The sequence below is a fragment of the Homarus americanus genome, unplaced genomic scaffold (assembly GCF_018991925.1).
Source record: "Homarus americanus isolate GMGI-L3 unplaced genomic scaffold, GMGI_Hamer_2.0 scaffold2539, whole genome shotgun sequence".
In the NCBI taxonomy this organism is placed as follows: Eukaryota; Metazoa; Arthropoda; class Malacostraca; order Decapoda; family Nephropidae; genus Homarus; species Homarus americanus.
The window spans coordinates 1,689,164-1,706,390 of record NW_024725489.1 but is presented as its reverse complement, the minus strand read 5'-3'; the positions used below and the strand labels follow the sequence as shown (position 1 = coordinate 1,706,390).

The 17,227-nt window shown below is 41.3% G+C and overlaps 1 protein-coding gene across 3 annotated transcripts in view; it reads right to left on the bottom strand.

Annotated features, from left to right (window-relative positions):
- Nucleotides 1-15,720, bottom strand: part of LOC121864952 (POU domain protein 2-like) — a 71,491-nt gene extending 55,771 nt beyond the window's left edge. For all 3 annotated transcript variants that reach the window (XM_042364170.1, XM_042364171.1, XM_042364172.1), the window contains exon 1: nt 15,360-15,720. In XM_042364170.1, coding sequence (XP_042220104.1) covers nt 15,360-15,408 — 49 coding nt within the window. In that variant the 5' untranslated portion in view covers nt 15,409-15,720. The remainder of the gene's footprint in view (nt 1-15,359) is intronic.
- Nucleotides 15,721-17,227: the final 1,507 nt, after the last annotated feature.

The following is a 17,227-nucleotide window of genomic DNA, read 5'->3' as shown; positions in this document are numbered from 1 at the left end:
AAAGCAACTACTCACTAAAGCTGAATAGACGAACGCATTATTTATTTATTTCCCTTACGCATCTTGGCGACGCTACCCCTTTGTGATTCAACTACCCCCTCTCCCCCCTTTCTCTCCCTTCACCCCCCTCCCCTTCTCTGTCTCTCTTACTCCTACCTCCCTTCCTACAGTAGGGAGGGTGAGAGAAGGAGTAGTAAGGGAAGAAGGGGGAAAGGAGAAAAGGGAAGAAGGGGGAAAAGGAGAAAAGGGAAGAAGAGAAGGGGAAGAGGAGAAATAAGGGGAGGAAAGAGTAGGAAGGAGGAAAGAAGGAGGAGAAAGAGAGGGAGTAATGAAAGAAAGAGGGATAAAGGGGGAAAGGGGAAGAAGAAGAAGAAGAAGAAGAGGAGGAGGAAGGGAGAATGCTCACACACACACACAATACAAATGCTCTCCCTCACACACACACAATGCTCTCCTCATTAATAATACCACAGTTACATATCCAACGCCCATTAGTGACCACCCCAATACACGGCTCTTAGCACAAACGACTACCCCCCCCTCCCCCCCAGATAAACTTGCATTTCACACACCATCGTCCCGGGGGAGAGAGGGGGGGGGGGTTAAATTATGCACATTAACAGCACTCTCTGAACAGCCAATATTAGGAACTGGGCCATTAGGTAGTTATTTCACTTGCTAATTCCACTTAACTATCAAGGATGAGCGGGGATACTCTTAAGTGACAACAAATCCATCGAAGGCTCTTGTGGGCATAACAGCGGAGTGGCTCATCGACCAACCCTTCATTTATCGGTTATTGTGTATTGAATAGTAATAATAATGCAACATCTATTAGAGTATTCGCATAGTTCCCTCGCTATGACACACACACACACACACACACACACACACACACACACATTAAGCCAACCCTAATCATATATATTTCGCCACAACTCCGTAATAAATATGATAATATGGAATAATAATATAATAAAAACGTCTACTTAGCACAAATGTTGGTTGAGTGTCAGAAATGAATACATCACTGCCCGGCTGTCATCATGTACAGTTATGTGGGTATTAACTACATAACTTATTCGTTGGTGAAGTGTGTGTGTGTGTGTGTGTGTGTGTGTGTGTGTGTGTGTGTGTGTTATTAATTTTGTCTTTGTGTGAGTGTTTGTGTGTACGTTAATAGTTTTGTGTCCGTGTGTACGTTAACAATAGTTTTGTGTTCATGTGTACGTTAATAGTTTTGTATTCATGTGTACGTTGATAGTTTTGTATTCATGTGTACGTTAATAATAGTTTTGTGTTCATGTGTACGTTAATAATTTTGTATTCATGTGTACGTTGATAGTTTTGTATTCATGTGTACGTTAATTATAGTTTTGTGTTCATGTGTACGTTAATAATTTTGTATTCATGTGTACGTTGATAGTTTTGTATTCGTGTGTACGTTAATAATAGTTTTGTGTTCATGTGTATGTTAATAATTTTGTGTTCATGTGTACGTTAATAATTTTGTATTCATGTGTACGTTGATAGTTTTGTATTCATGTGTGCGTTAATAATGGTTTTGTGTTCGCGTATGTATATTGTGTTCATGTGTATATCAATAATTTAGTGTTCGTGTATACTGTATTTGCCTACAGTTTAATATCCGTGAAATACATAAAAAAAAAACTCGCGTTCGTGTATATTTGCTAAGTTTCGCATTCGTGTTTATCAATTGGTTGGCGTTCGTGTATACATTAGTGCAATATTTTAACTGTAATGCAATATATTTTCAACAACTTTAAACTTTTATAAATTCACGGGTTTAAATTAACATATATATTAAAATATTGATGTATAATGTATCACTACGTTTAAATAACTAAAATCCCGGCCAGGTAGCCTACCATAACACTAAAATCCCGGCCAGGTAGCCTACCATAACACTAAAATCCCGGCCAGGTAGCCTACTGTACAACTAAAATCCCGGCCAGGTAGACTACCATAACACTAAAATCCCGGCCAGGTAGCCTACTGTACAACTAAAATCCCGGCCAGGTAGCCTACCATAACACTAAAATCCCGGCCAGGTAGCCTACCATAACACTAAAATCCCGGCCAGGTAGCCTACTGTACAACTAAAATCCCGGCCAGGTAGCCTACCATAACACTAAAATCCCGGCCAGGTAGCCTACCATAACACTAAAATCCCGGCCAGGTAGCCTACCATAACACTAAAATCCCGGCCAGGTAGCCTACTGTGCAACTAAAATCCCGGCCAGGCAGCCTACTGTACAACTAAAGTCCCAGTCAGGTAGTCTACCATAACACTAAAATCCCGGCCAGGTAGCCTAAACTACATCACCTAGTACTAATCAGTTTCACTAAAGTAATGTAAACTTGACTTGTAATTCCTCTCCTTCAAATTCTAAGCGAAATCTTGACAAAGCCGCCAAAATAACGCCAAAAATAACACTAAATATCGGCAGTCACACAAAAATAATAAATACCCCGCAAACACGCCAAAATAACATTAAATATCCGCAGGCACGCCCAAAATAACAGTAAATATAGCGTAACCACGCCAAAATAACACTAAATTCTCAGAGTCCCGCCAAAATAACACCAAATTTCCCAGCAATCACGCCAAAATAACACTAAATTCCCCGCAGTCCCGCCAACATAATCCGATTATAGAAAGATCCCGCTACAATGGTCTAGTAGAAAATATTGCCGGTCAAATAACCAAATCAAGACACATTCCCGCCAAAAAAAGGCATTAATAAAACGCCCGCTAAACCCTTCTTGATAAAACAGAATAACTTCGCGCAAAATAACCTCAAACGCGTCAAATCACCGCCAAAATAACCCCATAAATAACATTATACCGCCCAAACCGCCAAAATCGCCTGAATATAGTTCTATACCAAATAAATTACCTGGTTATAGTGCTTTACCTCCAAAATAACGCCATAAATAACATTATACCGCCAAACTAACCCGGGAATAATAGTCTACCGCCGAACTAAAACTGAGCATAACACTACCGCCAAAATAACCACGGACTTAATATTTTATCGCCAAAAGAACTACGAATATAATAAATTCCCGCCAAAATAAACCAACACAACAAATTCTCACCGATACAACCATGTGCAGGAACACCAACAAATTCTCGAATAAATAATTCCAGCTAATTGAACCATATGGGCAAAAAAATAAACAATTAATTCTCGCCATAACAGCTAAAGGTATAACACTGAACACCTGTAAATTCCCGCGAAAAATAACACCAGACTTTAAAAATTTCCTCCCAAAAATCTTGAACATTTTATCTCTCAGGACGTTAGAAATTCCCTTGAAATAACTTCTTGCCTGACAAATTCCCGCCAAAATAACGCAGACGATCATAAATTCCCGCCCAAATTTCTCAAGATGGCAAATTCCCGCCCAAGACAACCAGGGTAAAAAAAAAAAAGTACCGCGCAATATAATGTCATGTTTTCGCCAAAATAACTCGGCGCATTAGTAATTCCCGCGCGCAAAATAACGTCAGATTATCACCAAATTAGCTCCGAACAATAGTAATTCCCGCGCTAAATTACCTCTTACATGACAAATTCGCGCCAAAACATTCACTGATATCAGAAATTGCCGGCGCTAAATAACTTCATTCATGACAATTTTCTCGCCCACATAATCCCGGATAACAGAACTCCCGCCCAAAATAACACTTGGTAATAATTTTTTCAACCAAAATAACTCCCGAACATTAGGAATTCCCGCCAACATCACATCATAGACCAACAAAAATTCCCGCGCAAAATGATCTCATATGATAAAATTCTTGCCAAAAGAATCCAAATACCGTAAATTCTCAAAAAATACAAAATCCCGCCAAAATAACCCAGTGCAAAAAATTTCCCGCCAAAACCTGAATGAATACAACCTTACATAACACACACACACACACACTTCCGCTCAACCTTCCTCCTCTTGGCATTAAATATTCCCCCACTTTTTCACTGCCCATTACACCCGTGTTTTTCCGCCCCCGCCCATCCCATTACGCCCACACTGGCCACCTATCCCATAATTTAAATACATAATGGAGTGTTTGGTATATTAATTCGACCGCGCGGTGCAACGATAATATGTCGGGGGTTTATCGATATGGAGGTACGGAGGATGGATAGGGGAGGGCAGGCGGGCGGGCAGGCGGTCAAGCTCGAGGTGGTGGTGGTGGTGCATGGCTAAAAGGATGGTTCTATGATATAATCCCTCAATCCCGACTACAAGAAACCATTGGTCAAAATCCCCTACGCAATTAACCACTGGTCAAAATCCCAACAGACAAATTAAAAATATCACTGGACAAAATTAAATTGTATAGCTCAAGAGATACAAAGAGATAAATCAAAGTACGACTGACTGACTGACTGACTAAACCAGCCCAGCCCATCCCTACCGTGACCAGACACACTTTATTCTGATGATGGAAATATATCGATCTCGTGTGAATCGATTGGTGGTGGTGGTGGTGGTGTTGGTGGTAAACGTCATCAAATTTGCCTAATGTTAAATTGTCACCTACTGTAAATTTCCTTAAAAAAAAGTCACCGAAGTTAAAAACAAAAATCATACATACTGTGATTAAAAACTTTATTGATCTTGTGAATTTTGTTGACCTTGTTATTTTTTTGTGATTTTTGCGAATTTTGTTGATTCTTTTTGCCAATTTCACTGACCTTGTAAAACTTTATTGATTTTTACGATTTGTATTGACCTTGCAAACTCGATCAATTTCGCAAGCTTAACTGACCTTGGTAATCGTATCAACGAAACCATGCTCACCTAAAACTAACCTAACCTAACCAACTTGAACTATATCCACTACAAAGCTTAGCTTAACTTAACTCAAACTTTATGACACGAAACCTTAACGAATTTGAACTGGACTTAAAACCAAACTTACAGACACTAACTAAACTTAACTCTGCTACTAACCCAATGTCTCGATGATTCCTAATCCAGAGGTTAAATATGGATTAATGAATTACCTTATGGAGCCCAAATAAATCCACAGGAATACATAACTTTAAACCGACGAGGCTATCACTGTACCGTTCAACACAAACTCACTATAACAACCAATAGAACAATTTACACTGACGCCTACAACACCGTATTACAGAATTCAATATAAAAAATCCACAAAATCAATTTAAACGAGGGAAAATAATATTAATGTAGTTACAATAATAAAAATACAGATATTCCTTCGCCATGACTAGAGACTTCGAGCGGTCGGCCGTTGAGGGAAATTTTAACGTTCTTACGACAAATTGGCGACAATAATTTCAAACTGCTGGGGATAGATATGCGCATGGGAGACTGTGTAATGATTGGGTGTTTTAATAAATGTGTCAGCCACAAGGTGTCTGTACTCCTATCATGCAGACATTACCGAGAATCAGCTGAGTAGCACAAGTGTGGCCGGGCCGTCGCGCTCACCAAATCCCATCCACCCCACTTTTACAATTTATATCAAGGGCGTGTTATTTAGCGCTCGCCAGCTGTCTTCCTCCCTCTTTCTCTTTTTCTCTCTCTGTCTCTATCTTTCTCTCAATCTATTCATCTCCCTCTCTGGAAAAGAATAGAAGTAGTTTGTAAGGCATTTCTTGTTATTCTCTGGTAATATCGTCAATGACCGGACGCGGGAAACGTGATGGCTGGCTTTCAACGTTGGACATGAAGTCAACGGTTCAATACGATATAGCCAGTGATGCCAACACAGTATTGTAACTCATACAAACTTTAACTACCGGTACTACGATTCACCTCACAATAAAACTAATTAATAAAACAATAACACATACAATAGTTTAAGAACAAATAAATTTAATAGCAATAACCTAAAGAAACTAAACCAACCGCCGTATTTTTTAGATAAATTACCCTAAAAAAATTACCTTATATCAAAGTAAAACCGGGGATATATATTTTTTACAATATCAAGTTTACCAAATACTAAAAAAAAAAAAATCAACATGATGCTTACGTGACAAAGGTCTGTATTATTATTTATATTTTGAGTAAATGTCTCTCACAATCTCTAGCTATATCCACAGGCCATTTAAATAACATCCTTCTTATGTAAATGCCTTTTAAACACATATAATTTAAAATTTTATCTAATATTAATTTTTTTTCGTCCACATCTCTGTTAAATGTCCCGTGTGTTATATAAAGCCAGTTAAGTCACTTGTAGTTTACCCAAGTGCCTCAGTATCTCACAAACACCTTTTATCTCGTCTGTATCTCATTTAAAAGACCCTTATCGCTTCTATCTGTCCTAGTGAGCCTTTTAACACGTCCCCTCATACCACCTGGCTCTACCCCATCTGCGTATTAAAAACATCCGCTTTTAAACTCATTTGCATATCATTTAAATATCTCCAAATGGAATCAAACTTTTTATATATAATTTTTAAATGCCTTCATATGACTTAAATGCCTCCAGATTGTCTCCATCAACTCAGGGTGACATTTAACCCATTTAGAAGTTATTTAAATGGTCCTCCTAAGTGGTCAGTTAATTTCAAAGAGCATTTAAAGTCCTCTACAGAACCAAATGTCTTTCAAATGACCCACGCCGTCAAAATTTACCTTCTGGATTACCTTAGGGACCATTTGAAAACCTTATTAAATGGACTACACCACCTAAAACCACACCACACCACCATCACCATAACACCACCACCACCGCATCACACCACCATCACCACTATCATAACACCACCACCACCACCATCACCACTATCATAACACCATCACCACCACCACACCACCACACCCAGGGCGCCTCACCAGAAGCTGACCAAATGTAAATACTATATGGTGGAGAGTTAACGTGGACTGCTGGGAAACACTTGTGTGTGTGTGTGTGTGTGTGTGTGTGTGTGTGTGTGTGTGTGTGTGTGTGTGTGTGTGTGTGTGTGTGTGTGTGTGTGTGTGTGTGTGTGTGTGTGTGTGTGTGTGTGTGTGTCAGACATTCCTTTTCTTACATTACCTAATTCCTCTCTCTCTATTTGTCTATTTAACTCTAACTCACATTCTCTCCTCTAACCTTATCTTTCTCTTTCTCTAATTCACTTCTTTTATAACCACACACACACACACACACACACACACACACACACACACACACACACACCTGAACATTATGCATAAACCATTAAGATCAATGGAGGTAACTGCGAAGAGAGGAGAGAGGAGGGTGAGAAGGGAAGGTAGGGAGGGAGCGAGGGAGGGGGGTGCAGGGAGAGGAGGGAAGTAAATAACACTATTCGTCTCTACAAAATTGCAGTTTGGTGGAGAAGGGAGAGGAGGGAGGGAAGGTAGGGAGACAGGGAGGGTAGGGAGGGAAGGAGGACAACAGGGAGGGTAGGGAGGGAAGGAGGGAGACAGGGAGGGGAGGGAGGATGCAACAGCACTCTCTCTTTTCCTTTCTACAAAACCTCGTAGTTTATGGGAAGGGAGAGGTAGGGAGGAGGGGAGATGCAGCGCCCGTCCACACCCTCGTCGGTAGGGAGGGAGGGAGAGAGGGAGGGAGGGAGGGGTTCTCTACGGGAGATTTGAACGCCGAAGGTGAGATGAAGAAGCCGCTGAGATGTACGTGTGAGGAGGAGGAGGAGGAAGAAGAGGAAGAAGTGGTGGAGGAGGAGGAGAGTATTATATAGTAGCAACATTATTAATACCATTATTAACTTCATTATTATTGACAAACATGATATTGATCTAATATTTTTGTATTGTTAATACTATTACTAATAATAATAATGACACTACTTAACGTTTATTTTTATTATCATTACTACTACAAATAATAATAATAATAATAATAATAATAATAATAATAATAATAATAATAGCGTGACAGAGGCTGGACCCTACATACATACAGTGTTAGGAGGTGAGGTCTGTGTAGGCCGGAAGTGAGCTGCCGTGCGGTGTGTGGCGGAGTGATATAATATTGTGGTTTCTTTAGAGAACACCGTGGGAGAGTCTTACGGTCTCTACGGGGATTTTAACGTTACAGAATAGGTTGTTGCTTTAGAGAACACCGTGGGAGTGTTACGGTTTCTTGACAACATCGAGAGTACAACGGTTTCTACAGGATTTTTTTCAGGATAGATGCCGTGGTTTATTTAGAGAACGGCGTGGAAGATCTTACGGTCTCTAGCTACGAGTTTTTATATGAATAGGGAAATTTTAGTTTGTTATGGTCTCTAAGTGATAATAATTTGGTCTCTAAAGAGTAATACAGAAAGACAGAGAGTGCGGGTCTCTACCGTTGATGAGTATATTAATCCTACTGTCTCTGCAGTTCAAAATATTATTATTGTGTTCTCTAATGAAAAATTTAAACGGTTTCTACTTTGAGAAAATACACATCCCGGGGTTTTTAATTATATAATGCAATGGAAAAATATCCTAAGGTCTCTACTCAGCGTTACATATATCCCGTGGTCTCTACTTAATAAAATCTCTCTTGTGATCCCTATAGCATTAAGGAAAAATATTTGCGGTATCTGTTATGTGAAAACATCAAGCGGTCTTTAGAAAAAAACGTACTGTGGTTTCTAACGAAGATAAAAACATTCCACTGTTCTTTAGAGAAAATATTTTACGTACGAGTGACCAGCTTAGAGAACAGAAAACGTAACAAAATAATTATTACGTAAAACACAACAAAGAAAATGGGGTACACTTGAGCCACATGAGAACGGAACTTAATAAAGAAAAATAATACTGTCAGTGTATATATATATATATATATATATATATATATATATATATATATATATATATATATATATATATATATATATATATTGAGAATTTAGGTGGTGAAAAAAACAAGGAGACAGCAGGAGCTGTTTATAGTAACGACGGGAAATAGGAATAAATAAAATTACGATTAAATTAAACGAAAAAATATTAAACCCAAAAATCTAATTAAAAATAAACATTCCACCCAGGACGCCCTTCCCATTACACCCGTCTACACCCAGGACCCTCCCCGTACACCCTAGGCCGTCTTAAATACACCCGCCTACACCCTCCCCCTACACCCCCCGCGTCAATAAGTGGGTGTAGAGCAAGGCCTACACACACTCAGCCGGACAGATCGGGGGCCGCCAGCACTATATGTCAAGATTGTGGATACAACACACATTATGCCGCCGGCCGAGAACCGGTACAGGGGTTCGAGAGGGTGAGGGGAGGGGGGAGGGGCGGAGTGGAGGAGGAGGTCGTAAGGGTAGTAGGCGGGTCGTGGGCGGTGTGAGGGGAGGGGAAAGGGTTTTGGGTGGTGTTAGAGGTATGTGTGTGAGGAGGGAGGGAAGGTCGTACTGAGGGTATGGAGGTCGTGGGAGGTGTGAGGGGAGGACAGAGGTCGTGGGTGGTGCCAAAGGTTTGAGTGTATGGTGGAAGGGGAGTCGTAAGTCGTAGGGGGAGATGGATCGTAGTAACAGGGTCGTGAAAGGTGCCAGAAGTACATGCATGGGTCGTGTACAAGCATGGGTATTGTGGGGGGGGCTGGGTGAGGGGGCAAGGAGCGGGAGATACGTGTACGAGTCGTGCAGGGCGCTTGAGAGGAGGTGAGGAGGTCGTGGAAGACAAGGGTGTCGGGAGATCGCAGGGGTGACCGCTGAGTCGTGTATAAGAGGGGTCGTCTGAACAAAAATACAGAGAGAGAGAGAGAGAGAGAGGTGAAGCAACAACAACAGGAGAACTGGCCCCACAAGACTCACAGTGACAAGGGCGAGGACGGACCCCCCTACTCCCCGTCCCACCGTTCCAAAAAAAAAAGAAGAAAAAAACTGTTAGACAAGTGTGTTAGGGGAAGACGAAGCAGTTTACCTCCAGTGGTCCTCTCGTCTATCCTGTTGCTCTTATAAAACACCTCAATGAACTGGTGGCCCCGAAAGGTTACTGAGATATATATATAGAGAGAGCATTAAAAAAGTGCTCTCCGTTACCAAGACAAACGTGAATGGACAAGAGAGAGAGAGAGAGAGAGAGAGAGAGAGAGAGAGAGGTTCAGTCTACCCGAAGGTCAATTTTAGCCGAAGCGAGTCAGTTTGGTGTGGGGAAAAACTACAGTATATAACACCAGAAGAAGAAGATGGTGGTGTGGTGGTGTGATATGGTAGTGTCCGTGTGGTGGTGTAAGAGTGGTATGGTGGTGGTATAGGACTAATGACGGTAGGGTAATGGTAGAGTATAGGTAATAAACAGAGGTGTACCGAGTATAAACAAAGGTGTAGCGAGTATAAACAAAGGTGTAGCGAGTATAAACAAAGGTGTACCGAGTATAAACAAAGGTGTAGCGAGTATAAATAAATGAATAAAACTAAAACAGACGAGCAAAAGGGAAGAGGAGGATCGTGGTAATGTCTGAAACACCTAACGGAAACGTCACCTACGTGAGGGGGGGGGAGGGGGGGGGAAATAAGGCTGATAAAAATTGATATGGATGACGCTGAAAATACAAGTATAACGTTACTTGATAGTCGGGGTCACCTAACTTAACAGGTGGACGAGTCAGAGATAATGAAAGGGGGGGAGGGGGTTAGTTTACAGTGGTGGGGGGGGGAGGGAGGGGGTGAGTCAGTGTGTGTGTGTGTGTGTGAATGAAAAAGGCAGTTTGAATGAAATAAGTCAGTGTGAATGAAGGAATCAGTTTGAAGGAAAGAAGTCAGTGTAAATAAAGTAATGAAACACGAATTAAACTTATATATTACCTTTAAGAAACTCCAACTGTCTTTTATAATACCCTAAAAATACTGATACATAACACCACAAAATAAATTCCAATACTATTTATTTTACCAAAAAAATCCAATACGTTTTTCTTTTTATCCCCGGAGATAAATTTGTCTTTTGTAATTCCAAAGATAAATTCTAATATTTTATAGTTTTAATATTACTAAAAATTAATTTCACCAGGGTTTATATCACGCAAAATAAATTGTAAGTTTAATATTACCAAACAAAATAATTCCAATAACATTCATATTAACCCAAATAAATTCCAATAAAATAATTCCAACCGGATTTATCTCAACACGAAAAAAATTCCACGAACATTCACATTTACCAAAAGTATAATTCTAACCAGCATTTACAATCCCCCAAAAAAACAGATTAAATTCCAATAGCATTTTATAATAGTAAATTCTGGCTGAGGCCATCACAAGGCGGCGGTAAGAATTAAGTTATAGGTAATGCGTATATATATGCACTATAGCTCTTCCCAGATATACACGGCCCATCGGTATATTATGATAAATTATATTCAGTAAATATATCCGTAAGAAGTCGAGTGAAGAATAAAAAAAAGGTGATGAAAAGGAGGAGGAGGAGAAGGAAGAAGACTAAACGCTAATAATAATAATAATAATAATAATAATAACAATAATGATAAGTAGAAGAGGAAAGAGAAACCAAAAAACAATAACGATATCGGTAATAATAATAATAATAACAATAATAATAATAATAATAATAATAATAATAATAATACAACACTAACCTAACCGCATCACCAAATCCCCGTCTTTCCAAAACCATTAAAATTCTCGCTGGTTTCCGTATGTGTGTGTGTATGTGTGTGTGTATGTGTGTGTGTATGTGTGTGTCTGTGTTTGCATGTGTGTGTGTGTCTGTGTTTCTGCATGTGTGTATGTGTCCGTGTTTCTGTATAGGTAAGATGTGTGTGTGTGTCCGTAGCCTGTATGTGTATGTGTCCGTGTTTGTATGTGTGTGTGTGTGTGTGTGTGTCCAAGCCTGCATAGAGTGTGTGTGTCCGTGTTTCCATATGTGTGTGTGTCCGTGTTTCCGTATGAGTGTATGTGTCCGTGTTTCCATATGTGTGTGTGTCCGTGTTTCCGTATGTGTGTGTGTGTGTGTCCGTGTTTCCGTATGTGTGTGTGTGTCCGCGTTTCCGTATGTGTGTGTGTTTCCGTGTGTATATATGTCCGTGTGTGGGTTCTGACGGACGCGGTTGAGTGCAGTATGTAACCTGTACCCTCCTCCAAATTAGCTCAAACACCGGAGGAGTAAAACTGTATTAAGTTATATTCAAACACGATCTCACAAAGCCTTCCCCGATCATTATACAGTACAGTACCAAACCCTGCATTATGACCCCATCTCTCGCTGTAAAAATATCGATCACAGGCCATTTCCAGTGTCCCTGTGTCATAATCTCCCCGTTAAAGTCAGTTGACGAGATCAGGGTGTAATAATTTTCGCTGGCAAGCCAAAGGAATTGTGTCCCTGTAGAGTAATATCCCTACTAAGCCAATTTCCCGAATCATCGTGGAATTATTTCCCCCGCCAAGCCAAAGCAATTATGTCCCCGTCTGATAACTTCCTTGCCAAACCAGGCTAAATGTATCCTTGTGTGATAATTTCTCCCACCAAGCCACGCCAGCTGTCTCCCTGTGTAATAATTCCTCCCAAGCCAGTTCCCGAATCACCAAGCAAAAATTTCCCCGAAGGGTCAAGCCAATGTGTCCCTGTGTGATAATTTCCCCGCCAAGCCCACGTTTAATAATTTCCTCACCAAGCCAAGTCCAGTAATTTCCCCGTGCAATCCAGTGTAATTTAGCCTCAATAATGTTATCGAATACTCAAATAACCTACCCTAACCCTACTGGCTTTAACCTAACAATACTTAACCTAGCCTGACCTAGCACTCAAATTAATAGCCTATTCTAACACTTAACCTTACCCACCGCTCAACCAACCCACCGAGACACCCCCCACCAATAACCTACCGACACCCAAATAACGTAACCTAACCCAAGCTAAATTACTCTCTCCCCTCCCCCTAAATACAAGAGTTCCTGAACCCCTGAACCACGGCGGGGGAAGGGGAAGGAAGAAGAGGGGGGAGAAGGAAGAGGAGAGGGGAGGGGGAGGAGGAAGAGAAGAGGAGGGGGAAGAAGAGGAAGGGAGGGGAGGTAATCTCTAAATTGAAATATCATCTATTCTCTCCCGTCTGGTGGTAACATGATCTTAGTATTTCCAACAAGTTTCTCTTCTTTTATTTTCACCTTAAGATTAACCAAGGGGGAAGAGGGGTTAGGTTAGTGTAGAGTTACAGGTTAGGGTAAGTTAGGTTAGGTTACGGTAAGTTAGATTAGGTTAAATTAGTGTAAGACACTATGTGTCCGTCTTAAGATAAAAATAACCTGGGGGTGTTAATCTTCACGTGATCCTTCCGCTAATAATTATACCAGCGGGGTACAAGACCTCTTCCTGAGCCTCACTTTCCGTTGTTCCCTGGGATAAAGACTTCCTCTTCGGCGTCCAGCAAGTCCTCACTACCTCATGACTTTTACTTAAACTACCGCCTTTGTTGAGATATTACTCTTAAGTACCATTAACTACGTGAATTGGGCTATTAGAGGGATAACCATGGTTGAATCTAGTTACTATGTGTCCAGGGATCATTTTTCTATACTGTTTCATGTAAGTGATCCAGTGTTAATTTGTATGGTAAATTTTTCCTGATTAAATATTTTTGAATCTGTGCAACGGACCTAAATAGTTTATGGTGATACACAAGGGAAACTAATCTAACCCAAGCTCACCTCACTTAACCTAACCTAACCTGCAAATATATTTTTCAGTTTAGGTAAAGTTCAGAACTGTAAAAATTCACCTTTGAAAATCACCTGCAACTACACCACATTACCGAAATAAAGACTAAGAATAACAAGGAATTACGTACACTTAAATCTTGTTAATGAACTTTAATGAACTTGTACTTGACTAACATCCCTAATTCTTCACAAAAACTCTAACTGCATCCTCAAGTAACAACCTAACATCAATTACATAAATTTCCGAATAAAAAAACTAATTACATCAATATAAATTACGAATTATATTAAAAAAAAAAAGACAATACAAAAGCCACATCACATAACATTGTCTTGTGTTTGAGAATGAGGTGAAATCTTAAAGATCTAGTTAAGTAATTATTGATTTTTTTTCTCCCTCAGCTTCAGGTAAATTGGAATCAAGATGTAATTCATATTATATATCATCTCATTCTTCGTCAGTATTAACGTGCGACCACTCAAAGTTTCAGCACTAATTTCCATCCAAGAATTGAGTAGAGTATATACATTGACGACAAAACTAAACTATTGTAATTCTCAACTTAAATAAAATTATTATATCTATATCAGAATTTGTGGATCTTAAATATGTCTGTAAATTGTGTTAAAAAAGAGGATTAATATAATAATTACAACTCCACTAAGACAAATTACAAAGATTACATTTAATAACAATCACTTAAGTAACTCAGAAACTCTTAAAACACAATTCAATATATATTTTAAGTGTTTGCTTTTCCAAATTAATCTTTTTCGAGTTTTTAATCTCAAAATACAAAAAAAATTCTCCTCCTTCTATACTAAATCATTATTAATAAACAAGTTGACAAGTTATAACAATGTCACTGAAATTATTATTATTTTAAGTATACAACAAAAGAAATTACTTTATTATTCTTATTATCATTAGGTGTTTTAGGTAATGTGAGCGAGGTACTAAACTCGGACCAACACTCACACAGACTCTATGAGGGTAATACATCATTTTTACGGTGGTTCCTAATATGCAAATTAGCTTGCTGGGGTAAGAGGGTGCAAGGGGCAACAATTGGTCACGCCACAAGGGCAAGTCCTCCTCACTTGTACATAATAGCACCACTTATCTTCAAAACTTCCCTAATATTGATTTTTCTAAGTAAATAATTATGGAGAATATTTTTTATACGTAATTATGGATATTCTGATGATAATTATTCCCTGATAAATAAATTTTAATAATAGTTAAATTTAATTGTTGAGTGGATGTATTTCCCCAGAGTTAAATAAAGCCTAGTATGTATTCTACAGCACCTTGGTTTATGTTACGGTCAAACTAGCGATAAAATAAGTGTAAGACAAACGGGGGATAAGGCATAACACTGATAAAACACAGAGATACGTGTAAAACAGAGAATAAACCGCCACACAACGACACGACACTAAAAAATAAACCTACTTAACTTTTACAACAGACGGTATACCACACCTCAGTCACCGCCACCACCACGCCGTGCAACACCCTCTTAACACACCTCTACACACCACCTACACATGCTTCAATCTTGTTGTTGTTGTGAGTTATGGGTTGTGGGAGTCACTTGTGAGGAGGAATGAAGGAGGTGAGGTGAGGTGAGGTAACTCCGGGCAGGGCAGCGAGGGTGCGCGTGCCCAGCCCGTAGAGTAAGTACTGCCTACCTGTCAGTTGGCTACTGTCCACGTTACGGGGCCACATTATGAGAGCCATCTTCACTGTCCTGACCCTCCTCTGCACTCCGTTGATCTCGCTGACGTCATAACATCAGCACCCAACACTCTCAGGTCACTGGGGGCGGCGCCCTACGAGAAGAGGTTTGATTGACACACTGCACCAACCTCCGTCACCCAACACTTCTAGGAGCACCAGCGACTTGACGCGGCCGCTACGATACTGTTAGTTGTGACTCTGAGCATGCGAGCACCGCGTTATGTAGCACTGACAGCGTGAGAGCACCAACTGTTTGCGTGTGCGTGCGTGCTTTCGGATGCTTTAAAGTCTGCACGCAACGTCCACAAGGGATGGCGTCTCCCTAAGAACTGGCCGATGAGGCCCTGCCGCACACAGCTCCCGCTTGACTCCGCCCACCTCTCATAGTCCCGCCCACCCAGCCATCTTGACCAATCATAGCACGCTGTATAACTCCGCCCACAAATTACAGCGGACCTGATTATCATTTTAAAGAGTTGTGATAGTGGGCGCGGGTGCATATTCAGAGCGCAGTCACCACCCGCGGCGGACGTGCGCTCTCCTCCACCTGCTCTACCTCCCTTTACCTCCTAACTGTATCCTGTATCTCACTGTACCACAATTCACGTCTTAACAATCCCATGGTGCCGTGCTTGACGCCGGTACAGCACATTGATGTTAATACCGTTTACTGTAACTGAACCCCTCCACTGTATCATACCGAACACCGCGACCACCACCACACTGTACCATACCTCACACCACCACACTGTACCATTCCCCACCACCACACTGTACCATACCTCACACTACCACCACCACACTGTACCATACCTCACACTACTACCACCACACTACCATACCTCACACTACTACCACCACACTGTACCATACCTCACACTACCACCACCACACTGTACCATACCTCACACTACCACCACCACACTGTACCATACCTCACACTACCACCACCACCCTCACACTACCACCACCACACTGTACCATACCCTCACACTACCACCACCACACTGCACCATACCACACTACTACCACCACACTGTACCATACCACACTACTACACTGTACCATTCCCCACCACCACACTGTACCATACCTCACACTACTACCACCACACACTGTCTCCACCACACTACTACCACCAACTGTACCATACCACACTACTACCACCACACTGTACCATACCTCACACTAACCACCACACTGTACCATACCACACTACCACACTGTACCATACCTCACAACCACACTGTACCATACCTCACATACCACACTGTACCATTCCCCACCACCACACTGCACCATACCCTCACACCACCACCACCACACTATTCACACCCCTCACACCACCACCACCACACTGCACCACACCACACCACCACCACCAACTGCACCACACCCCACACCACCACCACCACACTGCACCACACCCCACACCACCACCACCACACCACACCACACCACCACACTGCACCATCCCCACCACCACACTGCACCACAACTCACACCACCACCACCACACTGCACCACACCCTCACACCACACCACCACACCACACCACACCACCACACTGCACCACACCCTCACACCACCACACTGTACCCCACTCCCTACCACCACACTGCACCACACCACACTACCACCACCACACTGCACCACACCACACCACTACCACCACACTGTACCACACCACACTACTACCACCACACTGTACCATACCCCACACCACCACACTGCACCACACCTCACAACCACACTGTACCATACCTCACACCACCATCACCAACCATCTCCCCACCACCACACTGCACCATACCTCACA